We start from the raw sequence: 15,395 nt of genomic DNA, 5'->3' as shown, positions 1-15,395 counted from the left end.
GGGCGCGCTCAAGGTCCCTGCCAGCCCCGGCCCCCGTGGGATTTGTGTCGGCGTGGGGCAGCGGGGGCTGTCACGGCGCTGCTCTTCCTTCACGGCGGCGACCCCGGCAGCCAGCCGTGGGCTCTGCGCCTCGCAGCCTCCCTGTGCCGTCAGCGTGTCCACGGCGGCGCAGGAGAGCCCCCGGCCCCTCGCTGCGCGTCCCAGAGAGCGGGCTGGAGCCCTGCTACCATCACACCCTCGTTCCTCGCCAACGTGCCCAAAGGCCGTGCCCAAGTCCTGGCGTTTCATCGCTTGAGTGGCGAGGAGCGCTTCTCCCTGCAGGTGGCGAGGAAGCCGCCAGTGCTGGCGGTTTCAAGAGCAAAACCTCCTCGCTCTTGTTCCTCTGCCCGGCTAGCTGGCCCTGCTGCCCAGCCCCCCTCCCGAAAGGCGCTGCCCGCCTGCAAACTCTCTCTTTGCAGGAAAGCAGCTGGTGCACTACACAGCTCAGCCCCTCTTCCTGGTGGACTCGAGCGCTGTCGACATGGGGAGCGGAGACCTGCCGATATTCTTCGAGCTGGGAGAAGGGCCGTATTTCACGGACGGAGACGAGTACTCAGAAGATCCCACCATCTCCCTCTTGTCAGGGACTGAGCAGTCCAAACCCAAGGACCCTGCGATATCCTAAGGCCCAGGGCAGGGTGAAAGAGAGGAAGAGAAAGGATACGCACTAAAGGGAAATCCAGCCGTCAGCCTCCTCGCTTTGCACAGACATTGAAAGCTCTACACACCCTCTGGTTCATGTTTGCTTCCCCCGGCACTGTGAGGATTTCATTTGTGTGTGTGCTTAATGAGGTGTTTTGAAATCTGCTTTAGATTCTAGCCACCCGGCGCTCCTCCAGTTTGGCGGCCGCCGGGGAGCCGAGCCGCGCAAGAGCCCCCCCGCCGCGGCGCGGTCGTCGCCCGACCCGCCGCGGAGGCTTGGACGGACACCGCCGCGGCTCCGGCGAGCGGGCAGGAGAGCCCGGCTGGGCGCAGAACGGCCGGCCGCTACGTGACACTTGCATTTCGCCTCGTGGCCCGGCCGAGGGCGGCAGCCGCGACCCCCGCGACCCCCACCCCGCAAGGCACCGGCGGGGGCACGGCCGTGGGGTGCGCCTGCCGGCCAGGAAGCGGGGCGCTCGCTGGGCGTGCAGGCGGGGTTGCTTTTCTGAGGACGGGAGTTGCCCCTGCGCGCCTGTCCCCTTCCCTCCTCGCCCCCGGAGAGGCGGATGCGATGGTTTTTAAAAGAGAAATAAAAGTTTGCCGATCTGGCGCCGGTGGGTTGGATCCCGTTGTGGTCTCTGCCTTGCGGTCTGACCCCCAAGGGTCTCCGTGCGTGCGTGTGCCCCGGGGCGCCCCGAAGCCCGGCTTTATCTTCTCTTTTTATTTCCTCTTGCTCTGTGTGTTTCTTTTCATTTGTTCCTTTGGTTTTTGTTTTCCTTTTGCTTAGCAGTAAAAATTTGTACATTTACACTTCAGATTGTTAATAGTAAAAACTGTATTTTGAATTTTTACATGAGAGAAGAAGAACCCACTTCTATCTATATATATATAAATATCTCTCTATATATATACATACAAATATATATAAAACAAACGGTCTGTCACCTGGTGGCTTTTCTATGGTCGAAAGCTTTATTTTTGTCATCCGTTCGGGAAGCGGATGGGGTGAAGGCCCAGGAACTGCCCTTCGTGCCCCTGGACGCGCCGCGCCGTGGGGCGAGGATCCCGGTGCCGGTGCCTGCCCCGGCGTCGGCCGTGCGGGAGCTGGAGGCGTCGCCGCGCTTCTCCCGGGGCCGCCAGCACCGTGCGCGTGCCTGTGCGTGGCGGAGCCCTGCGCTGTGGCCCCCTTTGCCTAAACCCCGGGCTGGGCTCCGGCGATGACTTTCTTTCCCAGGGAGTTTCAGAGGAGGAGCTGCAGCGGAGCCCGCGCTGCGGCGCCGGAGGTGCGGTGGGTGCTGTGCGCACCTTTGGGGGTGCTTTTTTTTTTTAATAACAATAAAAAAACGTTTGTCGTTAGGTTCAGAGCATTGGAACCTCCCCCCGTCCCGCTCCCCTCCGCTCCGGGGCGGTCGCACGTGCTGCTTGGTCACCTCGGAGGCACCGAGGCCTCTTGGCGCTGGGCTTCGGCCGCGGCCGAGCTCCCGGTGAGGACCGATGCGGGCTGGGCGTCACGGGAAGCCGGTGCCCACGGCAGCGCCGCCTCTGCCGCGTGGGCCCAGCCTCGGAGGGCGGCGGCGGATATCTAGCCGATATCCGTCGCAGGTTGTCGCCGTCCCCAACGAGATGAGTCGCACTGGGTCAACCGGTCACCGTGACCTTGTCTGAAATGCAGTGCCTCGCGTCTGGGACTCCCCAGGCACCACGCGCACCCTGGGGTGTGCCGTGGGGACCCGGCGTGGGCGCGGCGGAGCCCCAGGCACGGCTCGTAGGTGAAGCCCCCACTGTCCCTCGCTCAGCAGTGGGGCACCGGAGCGGATCTGGGGCCGAGCTGTCGCTCTGACCCCTCTACCTGGGGTCTGATCCAGGGAAGGGGCCACGACGATGTGTCGTGGGGCCGGCACACCTCGACACGCCATCGTGTCCGAGTTAGTCGGGTTACTTGTTCATGCTGCTGAGCATCTCCCGGCCACGTGAGCGTGCTGCCTGCTCCGGGCTGTCACGGTGACCCGCTCTGCCGTTGCCCTTTGAGCTGTGGGGCAGGGATGTCCCGGCACAGTGGTGTCAGTCCCATGGGGCAGGGGGCATTCGGCACCAGACCCCCCCCCTCCAGCTCAGCCTGGCCTGGTTTGAGCTGCTCGGGGGCGTTGTCCTCTCCGAATGGTGGCGGCCTGTCCTGCGTCCGGGTCCCAGGGGAGGGGACGCCTGCCGCTCCTGCAGCCAGCCCCCCTTTCCCCGGGACCTCCCTTGCAATCCCTCCCTGCGTTTGCCAGATGTTTGCCCCCGCTCCTCCTCTCCATCAGCGCTTGCAATCGTTCCGCTTCCGACCTTCTCCAAGTTCTGCCCGGGGGTTCGGTCTGTCGGTTCCCCAGGGTTCTCCACCCCACACGACCGGGCTTGTCACCCCTGCGGACCCCGCCGGCTCTGCCAACGCTGGGCTCACCTTCTGGAGCAAGAGCTGTGCCAGGAGACGGGAATTACCACGTCGAGAGGAGGATGTCGCGGTCGAGACGAGACCCGTGTGGCGTTTCCCCAAACTCGCGTGATTTGCAGGTCTGCGGTGCCGTGAGCTCAGCTCACATCGTGGCCGAGGGTCCCGGCCCTCTCCCGACCCCGACGCCGTGGCTCCGCCGCTGCGGTGACGTGCGAGGAGCCCCCTCGGCTCTGCGTGGCAGGATCAACGCCTGCTTCCGCGGCGGCTCTATCGGGAGTCGTGTGTCTGGCGGCGAGCAGAACACAACGGCCTTCAACAGCCCAGGTGTAATTAAGCGATTAAAAACGGGCCGGGTGACAGCGCCCGCGCGAAGGTGTGCGCTACGGGGACTGCGGCTCGGGCCACGCTACGCAGCGCTTCCACCCGTGCTCGCACCGATGGACGGACCAGGGGCGCAGGGGGAGCCGCGGTGATGGCAGCCTTGGGGTGCCAGCGACGGGGAGGCGGCCGGTCCCGCGGGATGGAGGACGTCTGGGCACAGGATGGAGCGCGCAGCAGGGCCAGGCACTGCACGAGCGCGTGGTGAGGAGGATGAGGGAGCGTCGTGCCTTGCCTTCAGGGCAGATGCGATGGCTGGAAACAGCCCTGTTACTTGAGAAGGTCGTTATTAAGGCAGAGAAAGCGTAGGAGCCGACAAAATTACTGCACACTCGGGGTAGCACTTCCCAGGTGTCCTGAGCGTCACCTCACTGGGACCAGCTCAAGGTGGCCCTTGTGCAGCTCCTGGAGCCCCTGCAGCATGGGGGGGGCGTGGTGGGGAGCAGGGTGGCCTGTGGTCACGACTTGCGGATGGCTGCAGCACGTGGTGCCGTGCACAGCACGTGGTGGTTTTGGGGGTCTTCCCCTTGTCGTGCCATGGTCAGGGTCCTTCCATGCAGCCCGGTGCATCGGTGGGTGCCCACAGCTCGGGGGGCTCGTTCACGATGGGGCTGGCATCAGCTGGAGCGGGAGATGGTGGAGATGCTGGACTGGCCCCCCCCCGACTCCGCAGGCTCTGCTCCGGGCTGGGTGCCGGGCGCCGTGGGGGCAGAGGGCAGCGCGAAGGGGCGGGGAGCCTTTGGGCAGGTCCCAGCAGTGCCACCGCATTTTGAGGGGGCAACATCTGGGGTGAAGCTCTTCCCTCCCGGTGCCCTGCTCTCCTCGGGATGGGGGGGTCGTGGTGGTGCCACCATGGCTGCATGGCGCAGGGTGGCCAGGGGCAGCGGCCCCTCCGCAGCCCCGGGGCTGGGGGTCCCCCAAGTGCTGCAGGAGCCCCTCGCTCCGGGCGGGCTGTAATGATCCAGCTGATCGAGTGTGATGCGGGCAGCCGGCTCGCATGATCTCATCCCGGCTAATGAGGTAAATGTCTGGCGGGGCTGAGCACCACCACTGGAAACTTCCCCCCGTAATTCATCACCCGCCGCCGAAGACGCCTGCGTCCCCCTCGCGCCCGCTCCAGCCCGCGGAAACCGGAGCTGCCGAGCACGGCACCGGCAGTGCCGCGGGGGACGGGGCCCCTCGTGCTGCCGCTGCGGGGCCGCCCCGATGAACCACGTTTGGCCCCAAGGCGACCAGCCAGGGGAGGGTCCCATAGAGGGGCTGCAACACGGGAATGGGGCTGGGGGGTTCTGGCAGTGGAGGGGCCTCATGGAGCTGCTCAGTAAGCCCCCCCCCAGGGACCCCTGCAGGGAATTACAAATCTGTGGGGTGTTGGGGTCCCCAGGGTCCCTCAGGTGATTCCCATCACTGTGGGGCAGACGGCGGCACTTTCCCAGTGCCAGGAGTAGACCCCAATGGGGAACCCCCAGTTTAGCTCAGAGGCAGCCCAGGAGCTTTTGGGGGGTCGCCTTGCACAGGGGTGGCCCCTCGCTAACTTCCATCCCACCACCCCCCGTGTTGGGGGTCAACCCCCCCCGCCAGGTCCCGGCCTGTGAATGCTGGAAAGCAGTCGTGGAAAATCCCAGTGGATGGAGTCAAGGCTGGGCTGAGCGCGGGGCAGGGGGGCACCGGCGAGGGCGGCATCAGCCGGGGAGGGGCCGCGGTGGCATCATTAAAATCATTAAAAAGCTTTTTTGGCTTTTATGCTACAGGTGATGGAGACGCCTCCCTTCCAGGGAAGGGCTCCAGGATGGCCGGGAAGGGGCTGGGAAGGGACCCGGGCAACAGGGACACGACACCGGGGAGGGACCTGCCGAGAGCCGGGCTGAGCTCAGCCTCGGCGAGAGCGAGCGGCCAACGGCTCCTGGGGCCTGCAGATAACTGGGGGTGGGGGACACGGCAGAGCCGCGTCCCGGCGTGGGGCGGAGGGACGGGCGCCGTCAGGGCCCACCGGTAGCCACCGCCGAGGGCGAGGTGTGCGGGAAGGGCAAACACACGGCGCTAATTCCCCGGGACACTTCATCACCTCCCAGCAAACGGCAGCCCAGGGCCCCGCGCCGGAGGTGTTTAATAGCCCTTGATAGATTCCCACCCCCCCACCCCAAATTTCATCGGGTTGTTGTTTTTTTTTTTTGGACCCGTGTTAATTTCTGGCAGCCGGAGTGGGCGCGGGGCCGGGCCGGTGGGAGCGGGCGTCGCGCCGGAGGGGCCGGGGATTAGCGCCAGGGCAGCGCGGCCAGGCGGGGGGCTCACGGGGATGGGGTTTCACGCCTTCATTAAAGGTGTTGGCAGAAGAGCCCGTTAACGAGCGCTGCTGTTGGCCGGGGCTCCCCGGGCGCGATGCGTGCGGCGATGCCGGCTCAGGGCGTGGGGGGCCGGTGCTGGGGCGTTCGTGGGGTGGGGGGGAAGATGTGTTCGGTGGGGGACAGTGCCACCCGAGCGGGGCACCGTGATGGGGACGTCAGGGTGCCACCACCCCAGGGCTGGGGCCAGGGACAGACCCACAGCCGCAGGATGGATTCGTGGGGAGTCCTGCGATAGTGGAGTCATGCCAGTGGCAGCTGGGGCCTCACCGGGGGTCTGCACCCTGCACCCCACCTCTCTGCTCCCCAGGCAGCCCGTGCCAAGCAGCCATGCCCGACTGCCGGCCTCTGGCTGGCCAGACCCCCACCTCCGTGCCAGGGGGCCGGTACCTCCATCCCGCAGCCCCGTGCATCCCCCCAGCGGTGCTGACGGGGTGAGGGGCTGCAGCCACGCTGCTCCCAGCCCAGGCAGTGGGTCCGGCGGCCGTGGGGGGCCGGCGCCCCGCTCCACCACACCACGTGGCTGCTGCAGGGACCTTTATTGAGGGAGGATGGAGGGGCACGGGCAGCCGGGGGCTGCTCTGCTTACAGCCCCCACCCTGGGGGCGCATGGAAGGGTCCGGCCACCTCCATGGCCCCTGCCCCACAGGGACCCCGCTCCCCAGGCATCCCGCAGCCCCGGCCCCCCAGCAAACCCCCGGTGGCACTGGGGTCCGAGGGGAGCCGCACACCATGCCAGGGTGGGGGGAGTCACCCCGCCACCGGGTGCGGGCTGGGCCGTGGGGCTGGGGGGGCCACAGCGAGGACTGTCAGGGCACGGGGGGGACCCGAAGCAGGGAGGACATGGGAAGGCAGCAGGAAAGCTCGGGAAAGGACGTCGTCCCAGGAGGCATCTCCAGCGAGGCTCGGCCATCTCAGATCCCTGCGGAGGGAGAGGCTGCGTCAGCCCCGGCGCTCACCACGTGCGCCCCGTCCCCGCAGGTGGCCCCGGAGCGCTCCCGCCGTCCCACCCGGTGCCACCCCCAGCCCCGCTGTCACCTTGGGACGCCAGGGCCTCCTCCGAGTCCGTGTCGCGATCCACTCCTGCAGGCAAGCGGAGATGCCGGGGCTGGGGGCAGGCACCGCATGGCCCCCACCCACCCATGATACGGCCCCCTGGATAACGGGGTGTCCCCCACTAACAGGGCACCCCCAGGAGTGCAGCAACCCACAGGGGACCAGGACAATCCCCCCACCCCGGGAGGCCCGGGGTGGCCCCGTATCCCCAGCTCTGGGGAACCCTCTTGCAGCCCTGGCAGGGTGTGGCGAACCCGAGGGGATGCTCAGCCGATCGCGGGGGCGGCCCCAGGGCCTCACCCTCCTCCGATTCGTTGGACTGGGCCGGGACATCCACGATGGGACCTGCAGGGGGGCAGAGAGCATGGGGTCAGCACCCGAGTGGGGACCCCCGGGCTGTGCACAGGGTGGGGGGGAGCGTGGGCACCCACCGCCCCGCGCCTCCCCGGTGAGGGGTTCCATGCTGAAGGAGCCGCTGTTGAGGGCGTCGAGGCTGGAGGAGTCGCTGCTGAGGGATTCGTGCGTCAAGTCGTCCGCAGGCGACCGCTCCGCACCCTCGAAGCTGACGGAGGTCAGACCTGCGGGAGAGGTGAGCACGGCCGGGACGGGCCTGCGGGCAGGGTCCGCACGCGCCGGGCAGGGGTCAGCGCATGCGTTGCACGGTCCCCGTGTGCCATGCACGGGGCTGCGCACCCGGGCAGGGGTCCGTGCCCGTGTCGGAGGGTCCCTGGGCACAGGACAGGGGGTCTGTGCCCACGTGGGAGGGTCCCTGCGCACAGGGCAGGGGGTCTGTGCCCACGTTGGAGGGTCCCTGCACACAGGGCAGGGGGTCTGTGCCCACGTTGGAGGGTCCCTGCACACAGGGCAGGGGGTCTGTGCCCGTGTCGGAGGGTCACTGCACACAGGGCAGGGGGTCTGTGCCCACGTGGGGGGGTCCCTGCACACAGGGCAGGGGGTTTGTGCCCATGTTGGAGGGTCCCTGCACACAGGGCAGGGGGTCTGTGCCCACGTGGGAGGGTCCCTGGGCACAGGGCAGGGGGTCTGTGCCCACATGGGAGGGTCCCTGGGCACAGGGCAGGGGGTCTGTGCCCATGTGGGAGGGTCCCTGCACACAGGGCAGGGGGTCTGTGCCCACGTGGGAGGGTCCCTGCACACAGGGCAGGGGGTCTGTGCCCGTGTCGGAGGGTCCCTGCGCACAGGGCAGGGGGTCTGTGCCCGTGTCGGAGGGTCCCTGCGCACAGGGCAGGGGGTCTGTGCCTGCTGGGCAGGGTCCATGCCCTCATGGCACAGCTCTGTGCCGGCTGGTCCCGAGCCCAGCCCTACCTTTGCCCAGGCGCTGTGCCGACGTGGTGAGATCACCTGGGGGAGAGGAGGGGTGTCAGGGGGAGCCGGGGGGCAGAGACCCCGGGGTCCCACCCCCCGGCTGTGCTCCAGCCGCGGGTCCGGCCACCCCTCGCCCCCCGCGGGCCCCGGCTGCTTGCCGAGGGCTGTCTCCCCATGGGGGTCCCGCGGCCCCTCGCCGGCGCTCACTCTCTCCGGAGGCCTCCAGCTTGGCGGGGCTGACAGGCTCTGGAAGAGACGCAGGAGGGGACGTGAGCCCCGGGGCACCTGCACCCCCCCCACTGCCGGCCCCCTCCAGGCCTTGGCTGGGAGGGAAACTGAGGCACGGAGCAGGCAGGGCCCAGCTCCCAGCCGGGCGATGCTGGGGGGCTGCGTGGGGCAGGGTCCCCCCGTGGCGCTGGCCCAGCCCCAGCCCCCCCCTACCTGGCGTCTGTCCTTCTGCAGAGAGGGCCACGTCCAGGGTGCTCGTGGGCTCTGTGGGGACACGGTGGGGGGGGCAGACATGGGCCGGGGAGGACACCGCGGCCCCGGGGCATTGGGGACCAGGGTGGGGGTCCCCAGGAGCCCCCTGGGGCGAACACAGCCCAAACACCCTCCCTTCAGCCAGATAAGCATCCCCCCGATCTGCTGGGTGGGGTGGGGGGGGGAGCACACACTGGGATCCTTGCCCTGGGCACCCAGAGTGCCCCCAGCCCTCTCCCCACGACCCCCCGGCCCCCTTACCATCGGCCATCACGGTGGCCAGGACCAGGAGGACGGCCGCAGCCAGCGCCGGGGCCCTGCGGAGGAGACACAGCATTTGGGGACCCCTGAACCGCCGTAGCACCCCTCAGTGCTCCCGGTTCCCCCCACAGACACCCTCCCCCAGGGGCACCCCCGAGCCCCCAGCCCCGTCCTGAGGGCCCCTCCCTGGCTCCTGCGGGACCCCGGCACCAGGCTGGCGTCACCCCAGCTCCGGGCAGGGCTGCCCGGCTGGCAGGGACCCGGCATGGGGTGTCCCCTCCACGGAGCACCCCGTGCCGCAGACCCCGGCCCCGTGCCCCGGCCTTGGCCGTGCCTGCGGCGGAGCCGGGGACCCCGCAAGCAGCCGGGGAGCTGCAGGGCAGCCCGGCTTTGGGGTACGGGGCGGCACCGGGGGGGGGGAGGCGGGACTGGCACATGCCAGGGGGTCAGGTGCGTTCCAGAGATGCTCCCAGACCCCCCAGTGCTGCCGGGAGATGCCCTGGGACCCCTCGGTGCTGCTGGGAGATGCCCCCCAGGACCCCCCGGTACTGCCGGGAGATGCCCCCCAGGACCCCCCGGTACTGCCGGGAGATGCCCCCCAGGACCCCCCGGTGCTGCCGGGAGATGCCCTGGGACCCCTCGGTGCTGCTGGGAGATGCCCCCCAGGACCCCCCGGTAATGCCAGGAGATGCCCCCCAGGACCCCCCGGTGCTGCCGGGAGATGCCCCCCAGGACCCCCCAGTGGTGCTGGGAGACACCCCAGGCTCCCCCACGGCCCCTGGGAGCTGCAGCGGGCAGCGTTGGGGTCCCGGTGCCCCCGTCCCTCCGCGCCCCCCGGGCCGGGGGCAGCAGAGCGGGGGTCCCCGGGGGTCCCCCGCTGTCGCCGGGCTCACCTGCGGGGCTCGGCCATGCCTGCGGCTCCGGGGCTGGCGGCGCTGCGGGAGCGGCACCGGCGCCGCCCGGGGCCGTTATAGCCGCATGGGGCTGGGGAGGAGCCAGGTGGCACCGGGCCAGCCAATCCGCCGCACCGGCACCGGCACTGCGGCTCCGCACCGGCACCGGCACCGGCACCGGGCCCCGGTACCGACACCGGGCACCGGCACTGCGGCTCCGCACCGGCACCGGCACCGGCACCGGCACCGGGCCCCGGTACCGACACCGGGCTCCGGCACTGCGGCTCCGCACCGGCACCGGCACCGGCACCGGGCCCCGGTACCGACACCGGGCTCCGGCACTGCGGCTCCGCACCGGCACCGGCACCGGCCTCGGGCCCCGGTACCGACACCGGGCTCCCGCACTGCGGCTCCGCACCGGCACCGGCACCGGCACCGGGCCCCGGTACCGACACCGGGCTCCGGCACTGCGGCTCCGCACCGGCACCGGCACCGGCACCGGGCCCCGGTACCGACACCGGGCACCGGCACTGCGGCTCCACACTGGCACCGGCACCGGCCTCGGGCCCCGGTACCGACACCGGGCACCGGCACTGCGGCTCCGCACTGGCACCGGGCCCTAGTACCGACACCGGGTACCAGCACGCCAAGCCCACGCTGCTGCTGGGACCCCCAAACCCAGCCCCCCAGCACCACTGTGGGGACCCCAGTGCCACGGCCAGGACACTCCGCAGCACTTCGGGGACCCCAGAGACAAGACCAGGACCCCCAGCACCGTTTTGGGGACCCCCAGGCCCAGCACCGTGGCTGGGTCCCACAGCACAGCTCTGGGGACCCCCAAACCCAGGGCCCCAGCCAGAAACCCCAGCACCATTTTGGGGAACCCAGAGCCATGGCCTGGACTCCCAGCACCACTTTGGGGCCCCCAGGTTCACAGCCATGGCCAGGACCCCCAGCAAAAGTCTGGGGGTCCCCCAAACCCAGAGGCCCAGCTGGGACCCCCAGGCCCACTGTGGGAACCCCTGGGCCCAGCACTGCAGCTGGTCCCACAGCACAACTCTGGGGGACACACCCCCCAACCCCAGAGCCCTGGGGGGGGGACCCTCAGCACCACTTTGGGGACCCCAGAGCCATGGCCAGGACCGCCAGCATCATTTTGGGGACCCTCAGGTCCAGAGCCACGGCTGGGACCTCCCAGCACAGCTCTGGGGACCCCCAAACCCAGAGCAACAGCTGAGGCCACCAGCAGCACTCTGGGGACCTCAGAACCACAGCCAGGACCCCCAGCATCATTTCGGGGACCCCTAGGCCCAGCACCATCCCTGGGGACTGTGGCACAGCTCTGGGGACCCCCCCAAATCTGTAGCCCCAGCTGGGACCCCCACTACCACTTCTGGGACCCCAGACCCAGAACAAAGCTGGGACCCTCCAGAACGTCTTTCAGGACCCCCAGAGCCATGGCCGGGACCCCCCCAGCACCACTTTGGGGACCCCCAGGCCCAGAGTTATGGCTGGGACCCCCAGCACCCATTGTGGGACCCCCAGATCCAGCACCGTGGGGACCACAGCGGGGCCGGTGGCCGGTGCTGGGTGCTGGGCACCCTGTGCTGGGGGTGCTGGGCATGGTGGGGGCACTGGGGATGCTGGGGGTGCTGGGGATGCTGGGCACCCTGTGCTGGGGGCGCTTGGGGTGCTGGGGGTGCTGGGCACCCTGTGCTGGGGGTGCTGGGGGTGCTGGGGATGCTGGGCACCCTGTGCTGGGGGCGCTTGGGGTGCTGGGGGTGCTGGGCACCCTGTGCTGGGGGTGCTGGGGGTGCTGAGCATGGCTGTGGGGTGCTGAGCACCCTGTGCTGGGGGTGCTGGGGGTGCTGGGGGTGCTGGGCACCTGGTGCTGGGAGTGCTGGGCATGGTGGGGGCACTGGGGATGCTGGGGGTGCTGGGGGTGCTGGGCACCCTGTGCTGGGGGCGCTTGGGGTGCTGGGGGTGCTGGGCACCCTGTGCTGGGGGTGCTGGGCATGGTGGGGGCACTGGGGATGCTGGGGGTGCTGGGGATGCTTTGGGTGCTGGGGGTGTTGGGCACCCCATGCTGTGGGCACAGGGCAGGCAGGCAGCACCCCCTTTCCCAGGGCACCCCGACTCCCCCCCGCAGCTCCCTTCGGGCCATGGGTTTGGGGTGGTGCCGGGGGGTCCCGGCCCTGCCCCGCACCCCCCCGGCAGCCCGAACAAGGGGCCCTTTATGGCCAGGGCAGCTCAATGCCGCTTTGTTCCCCGGATTCCGGGGCGGGGGGCCGGGGGGGGGGCGAGCGCCCGGCTCCGGTTGCGCGCGGGGCCGAGGGGGGCAAACGGGGTCCCACCGGGGCTGGGGGCTCCCGGCCCTTTCCCCGTCCCACCGAGGCGCCGGCTGGCAGCACCGGGGCGGCGGCGGGAGCTGGGGTGCTGCCAGCCACGGGGGCCACGCGGTCCCTCTGGCCCCGGCCCATTTGTTGGGGCACCCTGGTACGGCAGCGCCCCAGCTGCCGCCGGCACAATGCGCCTTTATCCCGGCTCCGTGCCGCCGCCACCGAGGGCCGGAACAATCCGGGCGCGTGGCCGCGTCCTGCCCGTCCGGCATCGCCCATCCCTGGCACCGGCCCCGCGGCCCCATGGGATGAGCTGCCCGCGCGCGGGGGTCTCTCCTGCACCCCCAAACCTGGCACCAGCCTCCTCACGCCAGCACAGGGCCCCGGTGAGCCGGTACGGTGACGGTGAGCCAGTGTGGTCCCAGGGAGCTGGTATGGTCCTGGTGAGCTGGCACAGTCCCGGCAAGGCGGCACAGCCCCTGCGAGCCGGTAAAACCCTGGTGAGCCAAAATGGCCCCAAGGAGCCGGTCCAACCCCGGTGAGCCGGCACGGGCCCGCGAGCCGGTGTGGCCCCGCTGAGCTGGTACCACCCCAGTAAACCAGTATGACCCCAGCGAGCCATGATACCCGGTGAGCCGGCAGAGCCCCGGTGAGCCAGGACATTCCCGGTGAGGCGGGACAGCCCCGGTGAGCCGACACAGCCCCAGTGAACCATCATGGCCCCGGTGAGCCAGGACAGCCCCAGTGAGCCGGCAGAGCCCCGGTGAGCCGGCAGAGCCCACCCGCCCGGATGCCCGGGACCAGCCCCCCCAGCCCCCCGAGGGCGGTGGGCTCCCAGTGCCAGGCCCGGCTGCACGGGTGCCACCAGGCCCAGGCCACGGCGGGTGCCGGGGCGCTGGCGGAGCAGGCGCCCGGTGCCGCAGGGGGGGACACGGCTGCCCCCGGCCCCCCCGGGCAGACCAGGGCCCTTCGCCCGGGGCTCAATGCGCCTTTGTTCGCCGGCGCCGCGCCTCGGGGATCAAAGGGGCCGGACGCTGACCCCAAGGGGGGACAGATCCAGAGCCCCCCCCCCGCAGTGGGGTTGTGCTGGTAACCCCCCGTCCCCCCGCTGGGACCCCTTTTGGGGTACACTCTGCCCCCACCGTGGCCTCCTGCCCCCCCCCCCTTTGGGCCTGGGGGCGCTCTCCCCACAGCCCCCTGTGCTGTGGGGGCTCAGTGGGGTCATCGGGGCCCCCCCACCCACTCCGGGCACCCCGGGGTGCTGCAGAGTGGGGCAGGAGGGGCCCAAGGGGGTCCCAGAGCCCTGTGGGAGGGGCCAGGGATGGTGGGTGGCACAAAGAGGGGGGGTCCTCTGTGTCTGGGGGTGTTCCCAGTGCCTGAGAGGGGACCTTCAGTGCTGGGGGGGTCCCCACTGGGGGGAGTTCCAAGTTGCTGGGGTGTCTCAGTTTTGGGGGGGGTCCCCATTGCGGGGGTTCCCAGTGCCTGAGAGTGGTCTCAGTGCTGGGGGGGTGTCTCATAGTGGGGGGTCCCAGTTCCTGGGGGGATCTCAGTTTGGGGGGGTCCCCACTGGGGGGGTTCCCAGTGCAGATGGGGGACGCCCTGGTGCTGGAGGTGGGGGACAGTGCGTGGGGAGGGGTCCTGGCAAGTGGGGTGCTACAGGGGAGGGTGCCAGTGCCTGCGGGGGGGGTCCCAGACCGGGGGGTGCCCCTGCTGGGGGGGTGCCCTGCCATGGGGTGCCCTCGGTAGCGGTGCCAACACGGGGCGCCCACCCTGGGGCCGTCGAGTGCCGGTGCTGCCCCACGGCTCCGCGGGCGTCGCCGTGTCCCCACGCCGCCGGGGACGGGCCCCCACCTCGTGTGCTTCGCTGCCAGGAGGGTCCCCAGATGCCACCAGCCCCCCTTAGCATGGGGCTGGGACAGGGAGGGGGGCAGGGACATGGGGACAGGGGCATGGGGGCAGGGAGGGGGACATGGGGACAGGGGTGGGGATGGGGACATGGGAACAGGGATGGGGGACATGGGGACAGGGTGGGGACATGGGGGCAGGGAGGGGGACATGGGGACAGGGGTGGGGATGGGGACATGAGGACAGGGATGGGGGACATGGGGACAGGGTGGGGACATGGGGACAGGGACGGGGATGGGGACATGGGGGCAGGGACGGGGATGGGGACATGGGGGCAGGGAGGGGGACATGGGGACAGGGGTGGGGACATGGGGACAGGCTGGGGACAGGGGTGCAGGGACTCAGAGATGGGGAAGGGGAGGTGGGGGTGAGGATGGGGACCCCTGGAACACTGGTCTGAGGCTGCGCTGGGAGTACTGGAGGCAGGTGTCCTCCAGTGTGGGAGCACTGGTCCTGGGAGGGGCCATGATGGGAGCAGTGGGAACACTGGGAGTGCTGGAAGTGCTGGTCACACTTTTCCTAGGCCTGGGAGCACTGGGAGCGCTGTTCCCAGACCCAGGAGCACTGGGAATGCTGGTCCCAGAACTGGGAGCACTGGGAGCGCTGTTCCCAGACCCAGGAGCACTGGGAATGCTGGTCCCAGAACTGGGAGCACTGGGAGCGCTGTTCCCAGACCCAGGAGCACTGGGAGCGCTGGTCCCAGAACTGGGAGCACTGGGAGCGCTGTTCCCAGACCCAGGAGCACTGGGAATGCTGGTCCCAGAACTGGGAGCACTGGGAGCGCTGTTCCCAGACCCAGGAGCACTGGGAATGCTGGTCCCAGAACTGGGAGCACTGGGAGCGCTGTTCCCAGACCCAGGAGCACTGGGAGCGCTGGTCCTAGACCTGGGAGAACTTGGAGCACTGAAAGCACTAGTATCAGACCTGGGAGGACTGGGAGCAGTGGGAGCACTGGTTCCAGCCCCAGAAGCACTGGGAGCACTGGGACCGTGGGTCCCATACCTGGGAGCACTGGTGTCACTGGTGTCACTGCAGCACTACTGGCACTGGTTCACTGACAGCACTAGTGCCACCGGCAGCACTGGTGTCACTGGTGCCACTGGTGGCTCTGATGGCAGTGGTGTCACTGTCAGCACCGACAGCACTGGCGTCACATCTGTCACTGGCAGCACTGGCGCAACTGGTGTCACTGGTGCCCCGGGTGTCCGGGTGCCCCTGGTGCCCCTGGTGTCACTGGTGTCACTGGTGTCACTGGTGTCACTGGTGTCACGGGTGCCCCTGGTGCCCCTGGTGTCCCTGGTACCCC

At 69.7% G+C, this 15,395-nt stretch overlaps 1 protein-coding gene across 2 annotated transcripts in view; it reads left to right on the top strand.

The window, feature by feature from the left end:
- HSF1 (heat shock transcription factor 1) overlaps positions 1-1,305 on the top strand; it is a 74,418-nt gene extending 73,113 nt beyond the window's left edge. For both annotated transcript variants that reach the window (XM_075086007.1, XM_075086006.1), the window contains one exon: positions 459-1,305. In XM_075086007.1, coding sequence (XP_074942108.1) covers positions 459-664 — 206 coding nt within the window. In that variant the 3' untranslated portion in view covers positions 665-1,305. The remainder of the gene's footprint in view (positions 1-458) is intronic.
- Positions 1,306-15,395: the final 14,090 nt, after the last annotated feature.

Source organism: Phalacrocorax aristotelis, chromosome 2 (genome assembly GCF_949628215.1).
Source record: "Phalacrocorax aristotelis chromosome 2, bGulAri2.1, whole genome shotgun sequence".
NCBI lineage: Eukaryota > Metazoa > Chordata > Aves > Suliformes > Phalacrocoracidae > Phalacrocorax > Phalacrocorax aristotelis.
Note: the sequence above shows the minus strand (reverse complement) of the source record. Positions and strands in the feature narration are given on the sequence as shown.